The sequence below is a fragment of the Anolis sagrei genome, chromosome 1, assembly GCF_037176765.1.
Source record: "Anolis sagrei isolate rAnoSag1 chromosome 1, rAnoSag1.mat, whole genome shotgun sequence".
Lineage (NCBI taxonomy): Eukaryota > Metazoa > Chordata > Lepidosauria > Squamata > Dactyloidae > Anolis > Anolis sagrei.
Window position 1 is genome coordinate 43,624,979 of NC_090021.1, and position 16,521 is coordinate 43,641,499.

The 16,521-nt window shown below is 39.2% G+C and overlaps 1 protein-coding gene across 2 annotated transcripts in view; it reads left to right on the forward strand.

Annotated features, from left to right (window-relative positions):
- SUPT7L (SPT7 like, STAGA complex subunit gamma) overlaps nucleotides 1-16,306 on the forward strand; it is a 17,763-nt gene extending 1,457 nt beyond the window's left edge. The window contains exons 2-5 of one of the 2 annotated variants that reach the window (XM_067464114.1): nucleotides 2,549-3,195; nucleotides 7,202-7,526; nucleotides 9,098-9,335; nucleotides 13,317-16,306. In XM_067464114.1, the coding sequence (XP_067320215.1) occupies nucleotides 2,783-3,195; nucleotides 7,202-7,526; nucleotides 9,098-9,335; nucleotides 13,317-13,582 (1,242 nt within the window). In that variant the 5' untranslated portion in view covers nucleotides 2,549-2,782 and the 3' untranslated portion in view covers nucleotides 13,583-16,306. The remainder of the gene's footprint in view (nucleotides 1-2,548; nucleotides 3,196-7,201; nucleotides 7,527-9,097; nucleotides 9,336-13,316) is intronic. The other variant, XM_060754105.2, reaches the window with a different exon arrangement.
- The last annotated feature ends 215 nt before the right edge of the window (nucleotides 16,307-16,521 follow it).

Consider the following 16,521-nt stretch of genomic DNA (forward strand, 5'->3'; position numbering starts at 1 on the left):
TGGATGGCATCCTTGAAGTTACTGGACGGACCTTGAAGGAGCTGGGGGTGGTGACGGTCGACAGGGAGCTCTGGCGTGGGCTGGTCCATGAGGTCACGAAGAGTCGGAGACGACTGAACGAATGAACAACTACAAGCTTTGCTGGAGTCTTTTTTGTGGCCTCATAAATTAGTTACTTTAGCCTCCCCACACTTTAAGGGGGTACCTAATTTTCCTACTTGTCAGATTCAACTGTCTTTCGGGTTGCAAAGGTCGACAACAGGCTACACAATTGGTTGGAAACCCACTCCAATCCAGGCTGGCTTTGAACTCATGACCTTTTGGTCAGAGTGATCTTAATGCAGTTGACACTCAGCCAGCTGCGCCACAATCCTGGTGCAACAAAAATAATGAAAGAAAAATAATAAAGTAAAATACAAACACCGATACAAATAAACAGAACAAACAATATCAGAACAGTAAAACACAGAAACTCGATCACAGTGGGTAGGGCCAATTGCGTAAGATTAAAACAATGACACAATTATATTTTCATGGGCCCACACAGCCCTATATCCCAGAATATCAAGGCAGGAAGTCCCACAATGTCTGCTTTCAACTCTGTTATCTGAGTCCACACTCGGATAATGTGGGATTTTCTGTCCTGATATTTTGGGATATAGGGCTGTGTGGAATGACCCTGTGTCTCTGACCCTGACTGTCTTAATTTCCAAGCATCTGTGGGTTGGTTTTATCTGGTTTTCTGTTTCAAGCACAAGCTTCAAGTGGCTGGAAATTAGGGAGTACTATCTAGTCAGTTCTATTCTGCTGAATTCATCCTTGAGAGTAATTTCCTCTCTGTGGCAGTATTTTCTAATCATCAGCATTTTAGCAGACCGTTGCCTTAGCAAGTCAGGACATGTGGTATTACAATCATTGGAAGCATCTATGAAATCCCCTTTAATACTACATCTCCCTCAATATGACTGTGCGGAAGGGTCCTCTGAGGTCGTTTTGCCAGTTTCTTCCTCTGAGGGCCCTTCCACACAGCCCTATATCCCAGAATATCAAGGTAGAAACTCCCATATTATCTGCTTTGAGCTGCGTTATCTGAGTCCACACTCAGATAATGTGGGATTTTCTGCCTTGATATTCTGGGATATAGGGCTGGGTGGAAGGGTCCTGAAATAGAGCTTTCAATAAGGTCTTTGATAAAATCCCTCATGTTATTCTTGCAAATGAAACAGTATATTCCAGTTCTAAGCAGAAAATGTGAGATTTTATTCAGCTGAGTGGAAGGGACCCAGGACATTGTTCCTTTACCACTGGGTCAAAGGAAGTCTTCGTAATCTACATTGCAGGTGCACATTGTCCCCCTAAATAAGCAAGAAGTGTTTTTTTTTAGGACAAACTTATTTAGCCTTATAAATGGACTTTTAAAATTATAAACGCCACCACAATGGGAAATTGTAGCTAAATGTAGCTTTATTTACAAAATATTCATTACAACATCTAACAAAATAGGACTATAGATAAATATAAAAGTATTAAAGGTATAAAATGAGTTTGTTAATTTTTTATATGTATGGGGACTTTTGGGACAGCCTTTATACTGTGTGTTCATGATTGTAAGGGGCCCTCTCAAAGCATAGCTATTTTTATATGTCCCTCTCTCAGAAGATTAGTATAGAACAGGCACGGGCAAACTTTGGCCCTCCAGGTGTTTGGACTTCAACTCCCACAATTCCTAACAGCTGGTTGGCTGTTAGGAATTGTGGGAGCTGAAGTCCAAAACACCTGGAGGGTCAAAGTTTGCCCATGCCTCATCTAGACTGTCAGTGCTATAAAGTTTTTGAAGGAGTATTTTAGATTTAAAATCAGAAACAGTTTTATAATTAGCCTGAAGGCAATAAATCAAGCCTTCCCTGCTTCAGAAGATCTTCCCATTGGATGTTAAAGTGTGTATGCACGTGATAAAGAGGAAAAGAGGAAAAGAAACTGATGGATATGATGAAAATATTAATTTTGTATTGCTCTTAAAATGACATGGGAATGAGAGTTGCAGACTTAGTCAGGACTATGTGTAGTATACCTCAGGGTTCCTTCAAGTTTTTCCACTCATGACCCCTTTTCAACTGAGAAATGTTTATGTGACCCCAGGAATATAGGTATATAAAATAGATATAAAAAGTAAGCTTTTACTGAAAATAAACCCGCATTTGCAAGGCTTGCTGAACAGGCTGATTTTCCTTTTTGTGGAGTACAGCTGCAGAGTCCACTGTAAACACTGCAAGTTGTTCCTAACAGATTTGCGTCAATGGGTGGCATCCAGAAACCCCAACAGTGAGCTAAGGGAACCCCATTTGGGGTCAGGACCCACAGCGTAAGAAGCAGTGGTACACCTAATAACACTTTACTATTGAAATAAAGAATCTGTAGCTGATTTTCCTTTGAGAATATAAATGTTACTTCATAATGAGATCTGTCTCCTGACCTAATTTGAATGTATGGGGATCTTTTGTAAAATGGCATAATTTGTCAGTGCTTTCTCTCTTTTTTTTTTTTCCAGAAGTAATGAGAGCATATCTGCCCACATGTCTAATGAAGAGTATTACTGAATGGGGCCTCCTCCTGTGAATAATAACTGTGGACAGTATAACTGAAATATGTCCCCTGTCCCATATCTTCCCAATTAAATCAAAAACTTCATTTCCTTGTTTAAGGAAACTGCAAAGGCTTCCAGGAGAGTTTCTTTATTATCGGAATTGTTTTAATAGAAATCGTTGCACCAGCTGATAACAAGATGCTGCGTTACTGGGGTGAGATCCCAATTTCTTCCAGCCAGGCCAACCGCAGCTCCTTTGACTTGCTTCAAAGAGAGTTTCGAACCGTGGAGGTCCAGGATCCTCCTCTGCATCAGCCTTCAGCTAACAAGCCCAGGCCCACTACGATGCTGGACATTCCCTCGGAACCCTGTAGCCTCACCACTCACACTATCCAGCTGATCCAGCACAATCGAAGGCTGCGGAGCCTCATTGCGACAGCTCAGGCTCTGAACCAACAGCAAGTGGACGGCATAAAGATGGAAGAAAGCGAGCCTTTGCCGACCTGCCCTGGCTCCCCACCTCCTCCTGACGACTTACTTCCGCTCGATAGCAAAACACCCAGGATGCCATTTCAGTTGAGGCACAGTGATCCAGAAAGTGACTTTTACAGGTGCGTCTGAAATTAATAGTTGATTCCCCCCACCTCCCAAGAACCACACAAAAGTAATTTTTATTACCTACTCCCATCATTTGTTGTGTTACTTTAATGAACAGAATTGCATACTTGGAATTCCTCAAAGGCCATTTAGTGTAGTCTCCCATCAAGAAAGAAAACTTGGAGCCAATGCATCCTTTTTTATTATAGAATTGTAGATATGGTTGTCTTAATAGAAAAGAAAAAGCAAGGTCGTTCTGTCTTATTCTACTCATGCTTTGTTGTGTTCATTTGAGTCGTTTCGAACTGTTGATCACCCTAACTGAGGGTTTTCTTGGCAAGGTGTATTCAGTGGATGATGATCTTCATCTGAGTCTATAACAGTATGACTTACCCAGGGTCACACACTGGGTTCCCCTGGTGGAGCAAGAATTCCATCTCTGGTCTCCAGAGCTGTAGTCCAGTGCTTAAGCCACTTTACTAATTTGGTTGTGTAAGATTGCTGACGCAGGGCCCTTCCACACAACCCTATATCCCAGGATATCAAGAAAGAAAATCCCACATTATCTGTGTGTGAGTGTGGTCTCAGATAAGCCAGTTCAAAGCAGATATTGTGGGATTTTCTGCCTTGATATTCTGGGATATAACCACATTTCAAACCCAAACAGGGAGTTCTTTGCCTGCATAGTTCCCTAGGGCCTCTGACAAAAGGGAAGTGGTTCCATACTCCATTCAGAGGCTGTTTGATCACAGCCTGCCACTCAGTAGCTGCTAGGTTACTCTTCTTTATCGTGTCTGTTATTTAACTTTGGCTATCCTGTCTGTTGCTCAAAGGGAGATTTAATGGCCCTTTGTCAGGTGTCACTGCTGTCAGGCATTGCTGGTAATTGCAATGCTTGCTCCAGTCATTGTCAGCAACTTGTTGTGGGGCGATTGTCAGACTGACACTACTGCTAATAGCTGAGGTCCAGCCAACAATTGCTGCTTTTTCCATAAGCAAGTCAAGGAAAGAAAAATGCAGGGGTGGAAAACATGGTTATTAGGAGGCCACATTAATCACACATGATATTGATGGATTAAAAAATATAAGTCCTTTTCATTTGCTCAGTTGTGGATGAAAAGGTTTCTGTTTTTGAATCTGTCAGTATTATGTTCCTATAACTAATCCAGTCTTTTAAAAAATTCACTGCCATTGTCTTTAATTTTGTTTGGAAACAAATTTCCATTAGATAGTGCAATTTGATTGCACCACATTTCTTAGGAATGATAGCTCAGCAGTGTAATGTTTCATAAAATTGAAGCAATCGTGAGAAAGCAGTCTTTGCTTTTCTAAAACTACTTTTCTCATGCAGTTTATCTTTGGAAAGACCGGTTATTTCAGGCTATCATTTTACTTGAATGAAACTCAACTTTTTTTGTATCACTAAACTGTTTCTGTACATATCAAATAGACCTTTGCCTTAACATGCTTGTTAAACAGGAAATGGGCCACATGATTTACTTACTTAAAATGGGAAAACCTTGCATTGCTTTCAGTGATATTTTGTGAACACTTTCAGGGAGCAAAATGGAAAAGAGCACAAGACATGGAAAGTAAAACACCATTAACCCCAAAGGCTTTTATTTTATTATTTAGATATAAATTATTATACACACACACACACACGTATATACTTTTGGGGACCCTTATCACAAAACAAGATATATTTTGTAGTTGAAACCCTGCAATGATTTGAAATTGGATCATGAAAGGGTATGTGTGCCAAGTTTAGTCCAGATCCATCAGGCCATGTAGGAGCCTGTGTGGTACAGACAAACCAACAAACACACTCATACTGTGGTTGGCCTATCTATCTATCTATCTATCTATCTAGACTGAAAGGTTGACTATTGGGCTCTATTCAGAGGTATAGTCTGCCCATGGATGGGCAACTCCAGTAGGTCTTGAGGCCAATTTTCTTTCACCAATAGACTCTCATGGGGTGGAATGGCATTCTAAAAAGTGAAAATGTTGAGATATCCATTTCTGGGTGTTTGTTTTGTGTGTGTGGATGGCTTTTAATATACATTAAATAGCACTAGAAAGCTCTGGAATCTTCCAGATTAATAGTAGTACATGTGCTTGGCATGCAGGAAAAATTCTAGTGCCATCTCTGGTACTTTAGGAAGAGTGGCACCTGAAATCCTAGAGAACCTCTGATGATCAGTATAAACAGGACCAATATTTCCTCTGCCAGCAGCCTCAAGATGCATTGTGCAGCAATTTCCATAATCCTCAACCAGCATGGCCATTATCAATGGGTGATGAGAATTGTCTTCAATACATTTGCGGAAAAGGGAACAGTTTGGAAAAGACTTATGTAGACAATACTGAAATTGATAGATCAGTGATCGCAGCTGGTATAAAGCATATTTTTACATTATCTGACATGTTTTTTTATTGCTGTTAATATTTGTAAGCTCTAGTTTCTGCTAATCAAAATACCGGATATTTGAATTGAGGACTGCAGCTGTCAGATTGTTACATTATTAGTCTGTAGATAACATTGTATGAAGATAAAAAAATTCTTAATGTTAGCTGCGCTGGAGTTTTTCTTTTTGCTGACCATTTGCATTACTGGCAGGCACCTTAAAATAGAAATATTGCTCTGAGCATTATATTAGAATTTTATTTCATTGCTTTAGTACAGTAATTTTAATAACATCTGTGGAAACCTTTCTGATAATTCGGCAGCCTTGTTATTCTGATGAATGCTTGCTTTAGCACAGCTTGAACAATTATTCTGACTGGTCAAACACCTTCATCTGTTCTTATATGGTACTCTGAATATTTGGGAAATTGCCCAAACCGTTTCAGAGTACAGATTTTAAAATCTGAATAAATAATAGTTTCTACCCTCCTCAGGTAAGCAGGAAATGGTTATTTATTCAAATTTATTTACATGGTGTCCGACTCTAGATTTTGTTCTGCCACAGTGTAAAACATTTGATTGAATTGTTTCACTGTCTAAATACTGACTAGGTGTAGGTATACAAGAGGATTTTTGTGTTTTAAAATATGTAAAATACATATTTGTATTCAGTGGTAGAAAGTGTTTTTGTAATGAACATTACTGTTTTGCTGTGAGGTAAAGTTCTAGGACTTAAATTCAATGTCTCAAAGCAAATACTTCACTTTGCACCGCAGCAGATCTTTGGTATATACCGTATATACTCAAGTATAAGCCGACCCGAATATAAGCCGAAGCACCTACATTTACCACAAAAAACTGGGAAAACATATTGACTTGAATATAAGCCTAGGGTGGGAAATGCAGCTGCTATTGGTAAATTTCAAAATAAAAATGGATACCATCAAAATTACATTAATGGAGGCATCACTAGGTTAAATGTTTTTTAATATTTACATAAAACTGTAATTTAAGATAAGACTGTCTAGCTCTGATTAAATCATTATTCTAACTTTTTATTATTATTATTATTTAAAAATATACATAACCATAATTACCATACTTTTTTTCTTTTTCATTCCCTTCTCCCTCCCCACACTCACCCCTCGCCTTTCATATTGACAAGTTAATCCTTTTATTTTGTTACTATTCTTCTTCAACGTAAATGTGCTTACATATCCTTCCAATAATAATAAAAAGAGTAAAGTAATAAATGTAATAAAAATAATAGAGTAAAATAATAAATGTAATAACAATAATAATTAGAGAAAAATAATAAATGTAATAATAATAACCCAGTAAAATAATAAATAACTTTGACTCGAGGGTAAACCAAGGGGGGCTTTTTAAAAAGGGCTGAAAAACTTGGCTTATGCTTGAGAATATACAGTATTTCTATCCCCCCCCCCCCATAAACCTGTTTTTTGTCAGACCAAACCTCATGCATGAAAATTACAAAAAAATTGTCTTGCGTCTCAAGTTTAGATATGCTTCAAATTTTTATCCCCATTCAAAGTAGCAGTCGTTTCCCTATTTTCAACAAGGCCTTTCTGTCCTGTGTCTGCTTTCAGAGGCAAAGGAGAGCCAGTAATGGAGTTAAGTTGGACTTCTTGCCGCCAGCTTCTCTACCAATCCATAGCTACCATTTTGGCTCATGCAGGCTTTGAATGCGCCAACGAGAGCGTCTTAGAGACTCTGACAGACATTGCTCATGAGTACTGCTTGAAGTTTACAAAGCTGTTGCGTTCTGCAGTGGACCGAGAAGCCCGGCTTGGGCAGACCCCTTTCCCAGATGTCATGGAACAGGTCTTCCATGAAGTGGGCATTGGAAGTGTGCTCTCTCTGCAGAGCTTCTGGCAGCACCGGATTAAAGATTATCACAGCCATGTGCTACAGGTAAGAAAAGAACAAGGTAAGCAAAGTAATTCCCATGGTATTCCATAGTAAATGGAATTCAAACGTGTATTCTCTTCATCCAATTCATTGCTGAGTTGCACTTGTGGATGTGCATTTTGCACATTTCCAAGAATTGCACTCCATTGGGAAAACATGCATGGAGGTAGGGAATTCTCATTGCCTTATGTCAAATGGAGATTATTGACTGGTTGAAACATGCAGAATTTCCTGGACGTTAGGTGCTCTTTCCTAGCGTACATCTACACTGTAGAATTAATGCAATTTGATAGCATTTTAACTACCATGGGCTAAATGCTGTGTCATCCTGGGATTTGGAGTTGGGTGAGGCACTCTTTGCATTCTTTTTCATAGAAGGCTAAAGACCTTTTACAGGTGTGTGGCAGCAATTGGAATGCTACAGCTTTCCACAGTATTCGTCCTGTTGTTAGAACCCAGACAATCACGTGGGAAGAGTAATAGAATCAGAGAGTTGGAAGAGATCACATGGGCTATCTAGTCCAACCCCCTGTCATGCAGGAAAAACACTATCAATGTACCCCTAATAGATGACCATCCAGCCTGTTTAAAAGCCTCCAAGGAAGGAGCTGCCGCCACTCTTCGAGACAGAGAGTTCTATTGCTGAGCAGCTTTCACGATCAGGAAGAATTGTCTAATGTTCAGGTGGGATCTCCTTTCCTGTAATTCAAACCCATTGATCCAGGTCCCAGTCACCAGGGCAGCAGAAAACAAGTCTGCTCCCTCTTCCTTATGGCATGGTGATCATGTCTCCTCTCATCCTTCTCTACTGCAGGTTAAAGATGTCTAGCTCTTTCAACCATTCCTAATAGGGCAATGTCTCCAGACCTTTGATCATTTTAGTTGCTCTCCTCTGGACCTTGTCAATATCTCTCTTAAATTGTGGTGTCCAGAATAGGACACAGTATTCCAGGTGAGGTGTATGACCAAAGCAGAATAGAGGGGCACCAAGACTTCCATTGATGTAGACCAGTGGTTCTCAACCTGTGGGTCCCCAGATGTTTTGGCCTACAACTCCCAGAAATCCCAGCCAGTTTACCAGCTGTTAGGATTTCTGGGAGTTGAAGGCCAAAATATCTGGGGACCCACAGGTTGAGAACCACTGATGTAGATACTATATTCCTTTTAATGCAGCCCAAAATCCCATTGGCTTTTTTCGCTGTTGCATCACATTGTTGGCTCATGTTCAACTTATTGTCCACTAAGACTCCAACATCTTTTTCACATGTACTGCTGTTGAGCCAGGCATCACCCATCCTGTATCTGTGCACTTCATTTTTTTCTGCCTAAGTGTAGCATCCTATATTTCCCCTTGTTGCAATTCATGTTGTTAGTTTTTGCCTAGTTTTATAATCTGTTAAGATAATTTTGAATTCTGATCCTGTCCTCTTTCTACAGTACAATTATCTATTTTAGAAAAGGTGTCTTGGTTGCAATGAGCTAGGCATCAAGGCAGTGGGGGCAATGTACTCTATATTTTTCACTTCTTTTTGATATCACTCTATGTTTTCCTTTTCCAAATGGGCTACTGGCAGATCAGTAAGCAACTCTCTGAAGAGTATGAAAAGCTTGTGAATCCTGAGAAAGCAGCTGAAGATATGAAACCTGTGAAGATCAAAGAAGAGCCGGTCAGTGACATCACCTTTCCCATGAGTGAAGAGCTGGAAGGGGATTTAGCCTCTGGGGATCAGTCTTTGCCTGTTGGAGTTCTTGGAGCACAAAGTGAGCGTTTCTCAGCCAACCTGGAAGCGGAGACATCCCCACAGACATCAGGTACATGTTACTTTTGCATAGTAGCCTGACTAATCCAAACAGATGAGAAAGCTACTTTCAGATAGATAGAAGTAGTGTTGACTTCTATTTTGAACCTGTGGCTTACTTGTTCTAAATTTTAAATAGTGACCATGGGCATCGCTTTAGATGTTTCATCATTTTTCACATTTTCAGTTGCATGTTAAACCTTTGACAATGTATTTCTTTAAATAGGTTGATGGTAGTGTTATGGGAGGTGAGAAAGAAACACTGGGTTTTGAAGGGTTTTAGCACCACATTCTAGCAGTAGGCAGGTCCAAGGATTGAGTGGAATTTTAATATGTATACTTTACATACAAAGCATAACTAAATCTTTTGCATGTCTGATCATGATTATGCCTCAGTGCAGCAGCATCTATGCCGATGAGGCTCAACACACTTCAGAAGTTTAGTTAAACACAATTTTTTATGTCTGATCACTGATTATAAATCACCACAGAAATTTCCCAAGATTATGGTGAAGCCAAAGGTGAACTAACCCATGTCTGAGTAATAAAGTCAGAGGAAACTTTTTCTATTTTTAACAAAAACAGCTAGAGTTAGGTTGCTATGATCAAGGAATTTTCTGGGGATATGTAAGAGGCTCTTAAGTTTCTAAGTTCAAGGAGTAATTTAATGTATAATGAGTTCCCTATGGTATTTAAATTTAAGGCAGGAAAAAGGTAATTTCTTTATAGCATTTCATAGTCCATGGTTCTTAACTCTATTTTATTTTCATGGGGTGTAGTTTTTTTTTTTAAGTGAGATAACTGGTTTCTGGTAAACAATTATTTCAAAATACATGCACTGCGTTTCCATTAGATTTAACTGTAAACAGTTCGCACTTTATGTTAACTGCCTAATACTAATTTCCCATGTGGATTTCAGTGTTACAGTATTCTGTAGAAAACAAGTCTTGTGGGGAAAGGTTAAAGGAACTAAATATATGTTTAGCCAGACAAAGAGAAGATTGAGCGGGCTCATGGTCTCACTCTTAAAATACACGAAGGCTGTTGCACAGAAAACCTGTTCTTCTATACTTCACAAACTAGTCCTAGAACCATGCTTAAGTAAAAAGATTATAGTTTCTGTGCTTCTTTTTATGGTAAGGGTGGGAATAATGGAGATGTATTGCAGTTTCTAGCATTCCTAATCATTAACTGTGGTGGCTAAGACTTCTGGAATTCTAGTCTGACAACATTTTGGAAGGTGGCATGAATTCCTACTCCAATATAAGAAGACTGAAAAGCTTATCAACTTTGGAAAATTACATGGTACAAAAAGCTAGCAAGTTCAAATATCCCCTTTAAAGAATTATTTAAAGAACAAATCTTAATGAGAAATAGATTATTTGTGAGGCCTCTTAGTTTAGATTAATATGAAGTGGCAGTTACTTTCATTGGGATGGTTCTGTGAACAAGACCACTGTATCCTATTTCAGGATGTCAAGATCCTTACTAGGACCTCTGTATTTGGTTTTCCATGTGGGTAGCCATGTTATTCAATTGCAGCAGAAACAAGGAGTCTTGAGGCATCTTCATTACTAGAGGTTTTGACAAAGGCTTTCACATGCATCCCATGACATAGGCTTCAGTCTGCAAAAGCGTAGGCCAAATAACACTTATTACCCATTCAGGTGCCAAAGGGCTTTTCAATGTCCATGTATTTTGATTGCATCCACAAAACTGATATGTTTGGCTGTCTAAAGCAGAGAATTGAGGGATGAAACCGCTATGGAATGCATCCCACTCTGAAGTTCTCATGAGGCACAACAGTGAGCATGCATCATGTAACAACTCATCTTTCTATCTGATATTATAGCCACTGGAGCTTTCAAACATATCATTTTCATGATTTCTCATTTCTAGGAAAAAGGTTCTTAAAAGTCTAGCCCCTCCACCTGGAATGTCTTGATCTGCTCTTCTGTTTAGCTTTGTTTTCCAGTCTGCTGAACACCATAGTTCCCTGCAGTACTAAATGTTCTACTTAGAAGCACTTAACACACACACACACACACACACACACACACACACACACACACCAAGGTATCTTCTTAACCTTAACTGACTCTATCTCTAAAGGAGTTAAGATTGCAAGCTCTTTAACTTTTTATAGAATGTGCTATAGAAAATACAAATCTTTTTGTTCTGCTGTGGCTCACTGCTCTCCTACAATGCCTCAGAAATTTTAAATCCTCTTGTTCTGGCAGAGATGATGCAGCAAGTGATTCCTAAGCCATCTGGGGATTTGAGAGTTTCATGGGGAAAGCTTCATGTGAATGTTTCACTGCTAAGAATGAGAGGTTACTATGTTGGCGGTGTATCAAATGCCTTGTGATTCTCTAATAGGGGAGAAATTATTATTAATGAAGAAGAAGACATTCTGCCTCTCCTTTATAATCTTTGTTTTCATCAGCGAGGCCTTGGGGAACTGGCAGTGAAGTTGTTGAAGGGTGTACCACCCCTCCAGTTCATTTGTACGGTGTGTTAAAGCTAGACAGAAAGAGAAGTGTCTCAGGAATATAAAATGGCTTCTAGTCGGTTGCCCCTGTGTTTTATTGTTCTGTTTCCCGTATCTTCCCAGTTTCCAGTCAGCCATCCACTAAGTGAATTGCTTCATGGTGTGTTTACTTCACTCAGCCTTCCTTTGGGGTTTATCAAAATTTTGCAAAGCTTCCAGATGGAGTCAGGCTATATCAGAGATGGTTCAGAATGTTAACAGTTTTGCCTACACAGTTCGTTTTTTAAAACTTGTTCCTATCCAAACTAGCCAGTTCAACAGTTTCATTGTTTCTTCCTCCTTTTCCTATTGTGCTCTTTATGAGAAGCCTTACTTCCTTCTACTTTACTGCCAGCTCTTTCCTCAAGGTTGCATGTCTTCAAGGCACTTTACATTGGGCTACTTCTGTACCAAGTTCAAAAACTCCAACTGTAGGTAGTCCCCAAGTTTTGAACAAGATAGGTTCTGTAGGTTTGCTTTTAAGTTGAATTTGTTTATAAGTTGAAACAGGTACATTTTAAAAGTGTAATTCCATCCGAATCTATCTATCTGTCTATCTGCCTGTCTATCTATTATCTATCTATGGAAAGCAGAGGGAAGGGTTAACTCCCCTGTGGTGTTTGTTTTGCTGTCTGTGCCCCTGTTCAGAAGATTTCACTTCACCTTCTGTCCCTGTGATTGAATTTTGATTTTTTTTTCTTGTGGTGGAAACAAGGACTGGTGATAAAACTTCAGTAGAGACACATTTTCCCCATGATAACTTTTTCAGGAGTGAATTTCCCTTTCTAGGGGAAATTTATTTCACTTCCTGTTGTCTCACCCCCATTCTTAACTATGAGTCGCTTGTAAGTAGGATATTTGTGGCTCAGGCACTGCCTGTAGTTCAAAACATGGCAGACAGACTAGTTACAGGAACATCCAGAATCAAGAATATCATAAGTATACTAAAGTCACTCCACTGGTTGCCAGTTAGCTTCTGGGCAAAGTACAAAGTATTGGTTTTGATCTTTAAAGTCTTACATGGTTTGGGTCCAGGTTGCTTGTAGGCCTGGCTTCTTCTCTACAATGGGCCCCAGACACTGAGGTTCTCTGGGGGGCGGCTATTCCAACCAGCCAAAACCTGACTTGGATCCGTCACCCAGAGGACCTTTTCATTAGCTGCCTCAAGACTTTGGAATGACTGCCAGAAGAGATATGACAGCTAAATCAGCTGTCAGAGTTAAAAATGCAACTGAAGAACCATCTCTTCTGGCAGGTCTACCTGGTCAATTTTAGTTTGTGAATTTCAATCTGCATTTATCACTGAATTTACAACTGCATTTTAACTATGTGTATCTTGTATTTTAATAGTGTTTTATCTCTGTTTTAACAACATTGTACCCACCTCAAGCTGCAAGAAGAGGCGGGTTATAAATGCATTATTATTATTATTATTATTATTATTATTATTATTATTATTTCTAGGTGGTGAGGTGAATACTTCCCCTCTTTGGAATTTGGCCCCAGTGAAAATGGAGCCACAGGAGAGTGAGGAAGGCGCCGTCCATGGCCACCATGGAGTCCTGGGCAGTGATGTGTTTGAGGAACCCATGTCAGGCATGAGTGAAGCAGGCAGACCGCAGAGCCCAAACGGCTCCGAAAGCAGCTATGGTTCTCATTCTCCAGATAGCTTGATGGGATCTTCACCAGTTTTCAATCAACGCAGCAAGAAGAAGATGAAGAAGATGTGAACTTGGATCTGTGGGTGATGACAGAGGGGAATGCTTTTGCAAAGTATCTGGTAGAACTTAGACTGCTGATCAACAAGAAGAGTTATTATTTAGCAGAGATGTTTTGGATTTCCTTATAGCTCAAAGCCTTTACTATCCCTCTGTCTGTCCTTCCTAATAATTTGGAAGAGCACAGAGACAAACTGAGGTGACTTGCTGAGACAAGGGGGTAACTCTTTCTTAAAGCCAACTGTAGTGGTAAAATGTATATACATTTCAAAAAAAAAATATGATGTGGACTATATTGATTTTTGTATTTCTAATGCCATATGTTTATATTTCAGAAGATTACATACTCTGGTACCATCTTTTTGTTTACTTTTTGTTTAATGACTATGTAAGGCTACTGTTGGTATATGTATTGTTTCCAACAAATGGAACAAAAGTGTATTTTCATTGTGAATGCAATCAAAACATACATATATGACATCCCATTTTTAAAACAAACTTTAGACAAACTTCAAACAAGGTATATTAAGTGGTTTACTGAGAAAATCTCCATTCTATGTTTATTACACAATTTTATTATATGATTCTTGTTTATTGTGCAATCCTGGTTTGTATAATTGTTGGCTATTTGTGGAAAGCAACTTGATTTTATAATATTTGCATATTTAAAATGTTCAGCTAGTCATGTGAAAAGACAGTAAACTGCAGGGAATTGAAATGCTGTCCTAAATACTGGAAATGTTTTTTTTCTCTCTCATGCAATTGCATAGAATTGCAAAACTGCGTATATGTCTGTTTCAACAGAATGGCCTCCTTGCTTCTAGTACCTATTTAGTCGGTGCTTACAGTATTTAAGATATTGATTGTCCATTGCTGAGAGTTAGCTTTGAAAGATAAAACCCTGGAGGACTTCAGGGATGATTTACTTTTATTTCTTTTCATTCTATTCCCATTTTGTCTACTTTTCCTGGAAACAGATTCCTGTTGGTTTGTTATGTTAATGTTGAGGTTCTTTTAAACTGTTTTTTTTAATTCAGAAAGGAGACATGCTACATGTTTAATCATTTTCAAAGTCAATATTTTCACATGCCATTGAATTCCATTGTTGGAAACAATGTGGAGCAGGCATTTTAAAAGTATGCACATAAATACTCATGAAGTACTTTGGCCACATAATGACAAGACAGGAAAGTTTGGAGAAAACAATGATGCTGGGGGAAATGGAAGAAAAAAGGAAGAGGGGCCGACCAAGGGCAAGTTGGATGGATAGTATCTTTGAAGTGATTGGCTTGACTTTGAAAGAACTGGGGGTAGTCACAGCCAACAGTGAGCTTTGGCGTGGGCTGGTCCATGAGGTCACGAAGAGTCGGAAGCAACTGAACGAATATACAAGAACAAATCCTCATTTAAACATTATTCAGTGTGCTTGATAATAAACAACCTAATGTGATCTCAAGCACCATGGAGAATTTCATATTATCTATCTTATCTCCACTTGTGTTTTAGAACCAGAGTGTCAACTTATTTTGGAAATAGGGCAAGAGGTCTCACCCTACTACACATATTTATAGTGTTAAAGTAATTGTACAAATGTGTTTATAGCTATGTAGACCATTGCATATCTGTAATAAATTGTTGTTGGGTACCTTCACATAGGCCCCTTCCACACAGCTGAATAAAATCCCACATTATCTGCTTTGAACTGGAATATATGGCAGTGTGGACTCAGAAGTCCCAGTTCAAGGCAGATATTGTGGGATTTTCTGCCTTGATATTCTAGGTTATTTGGCTGTGAGGAAGGGCCCATGGTTTCTGACTCATGGTGATCCTAAGGCAAAGTTATCATGGGGTTTCTTTGGCAAGATTTATTCAGAGAAGTTTGCCCTTTCCTCCTCTGAGACTGAAAGAGTGTGATTTGCACAAGGCCTTCCATGGAGGGCCAGGGTTCAAACTTTGGTCTCCCAGGGCCCTTCCACACAGCCCTCTATCCCAGAATATCAAGGCAGAGAATCCCACATTATTTGAGTGTGGACTCAGGTAACCCAGTTCAAAGCAGATATTGTGGGATTTTCTGCCTTGATATTTTGGGAAATAGGGCTGTGTGGAAGGGCCCTGGGTTATCTGAGTCTACACTGAGGTAATGTGGGATTTTCTGCCTTGATATTTTGGGATATAGGGCATCATAGATGTAGGGCATCATAGCATATCGGTTCCTGTAATATATATGTATACAAAAAGGGTTATGGGGATAGTCAGCGAACACATTTCTCTTGAGCCAAAAATAACCTTATAATAAACTTAGGGTGCTGGGTATATTTATCTTGGGGAAGAAAGTGTTAAGAGGGGACATGACAGCCAAGCATTTGAAAGGATGCCATTTTGTGGAGGAAGTAGACTTGTTTTCAGCACCTCCAGAGACTAACATAGATCAACTACTTCTATCAACAGGAAAAGAGATTCCACTTAAACATTAGCGATAACTTCTTTGTGTTTATTGCTGTTCAGCAGTGGAATATGCTGCTTAGAGTGTGATGGAGTCGTCTTCATTTGGGGCCTGTGGAGTCTACCAAAAACTCATTCCTTCTGTTAATATTTTTGACAAGACAATTTATGTCCTGGCATCACTGTATTCCTGAAACAGTTGACTCTCAGTGTTGCTTTTTCAAATGTGTCTACTTTTTTTTGCTTGAGATATTGCATTGCCTTTTGCAAAATATACAGTTTCTTTAAAATATTCTCTGGTTTCCTTTTGCCCCTCTTTGACAAGATTTGTGAATATGTAATCTAAAATATGATGAATTTGTGAATATGTAATCTAAAGCTTATCTTGTCCAGATGGTGTTTAAAATAAGTTTGGCTACAAACAAAGCTTAAAAATGCAAGCATAGTGTACGCTAGATGTGGGGGTCACACAAAAACTTTTTGGTGGGTGTTATCTCCTTAGGTTTGTC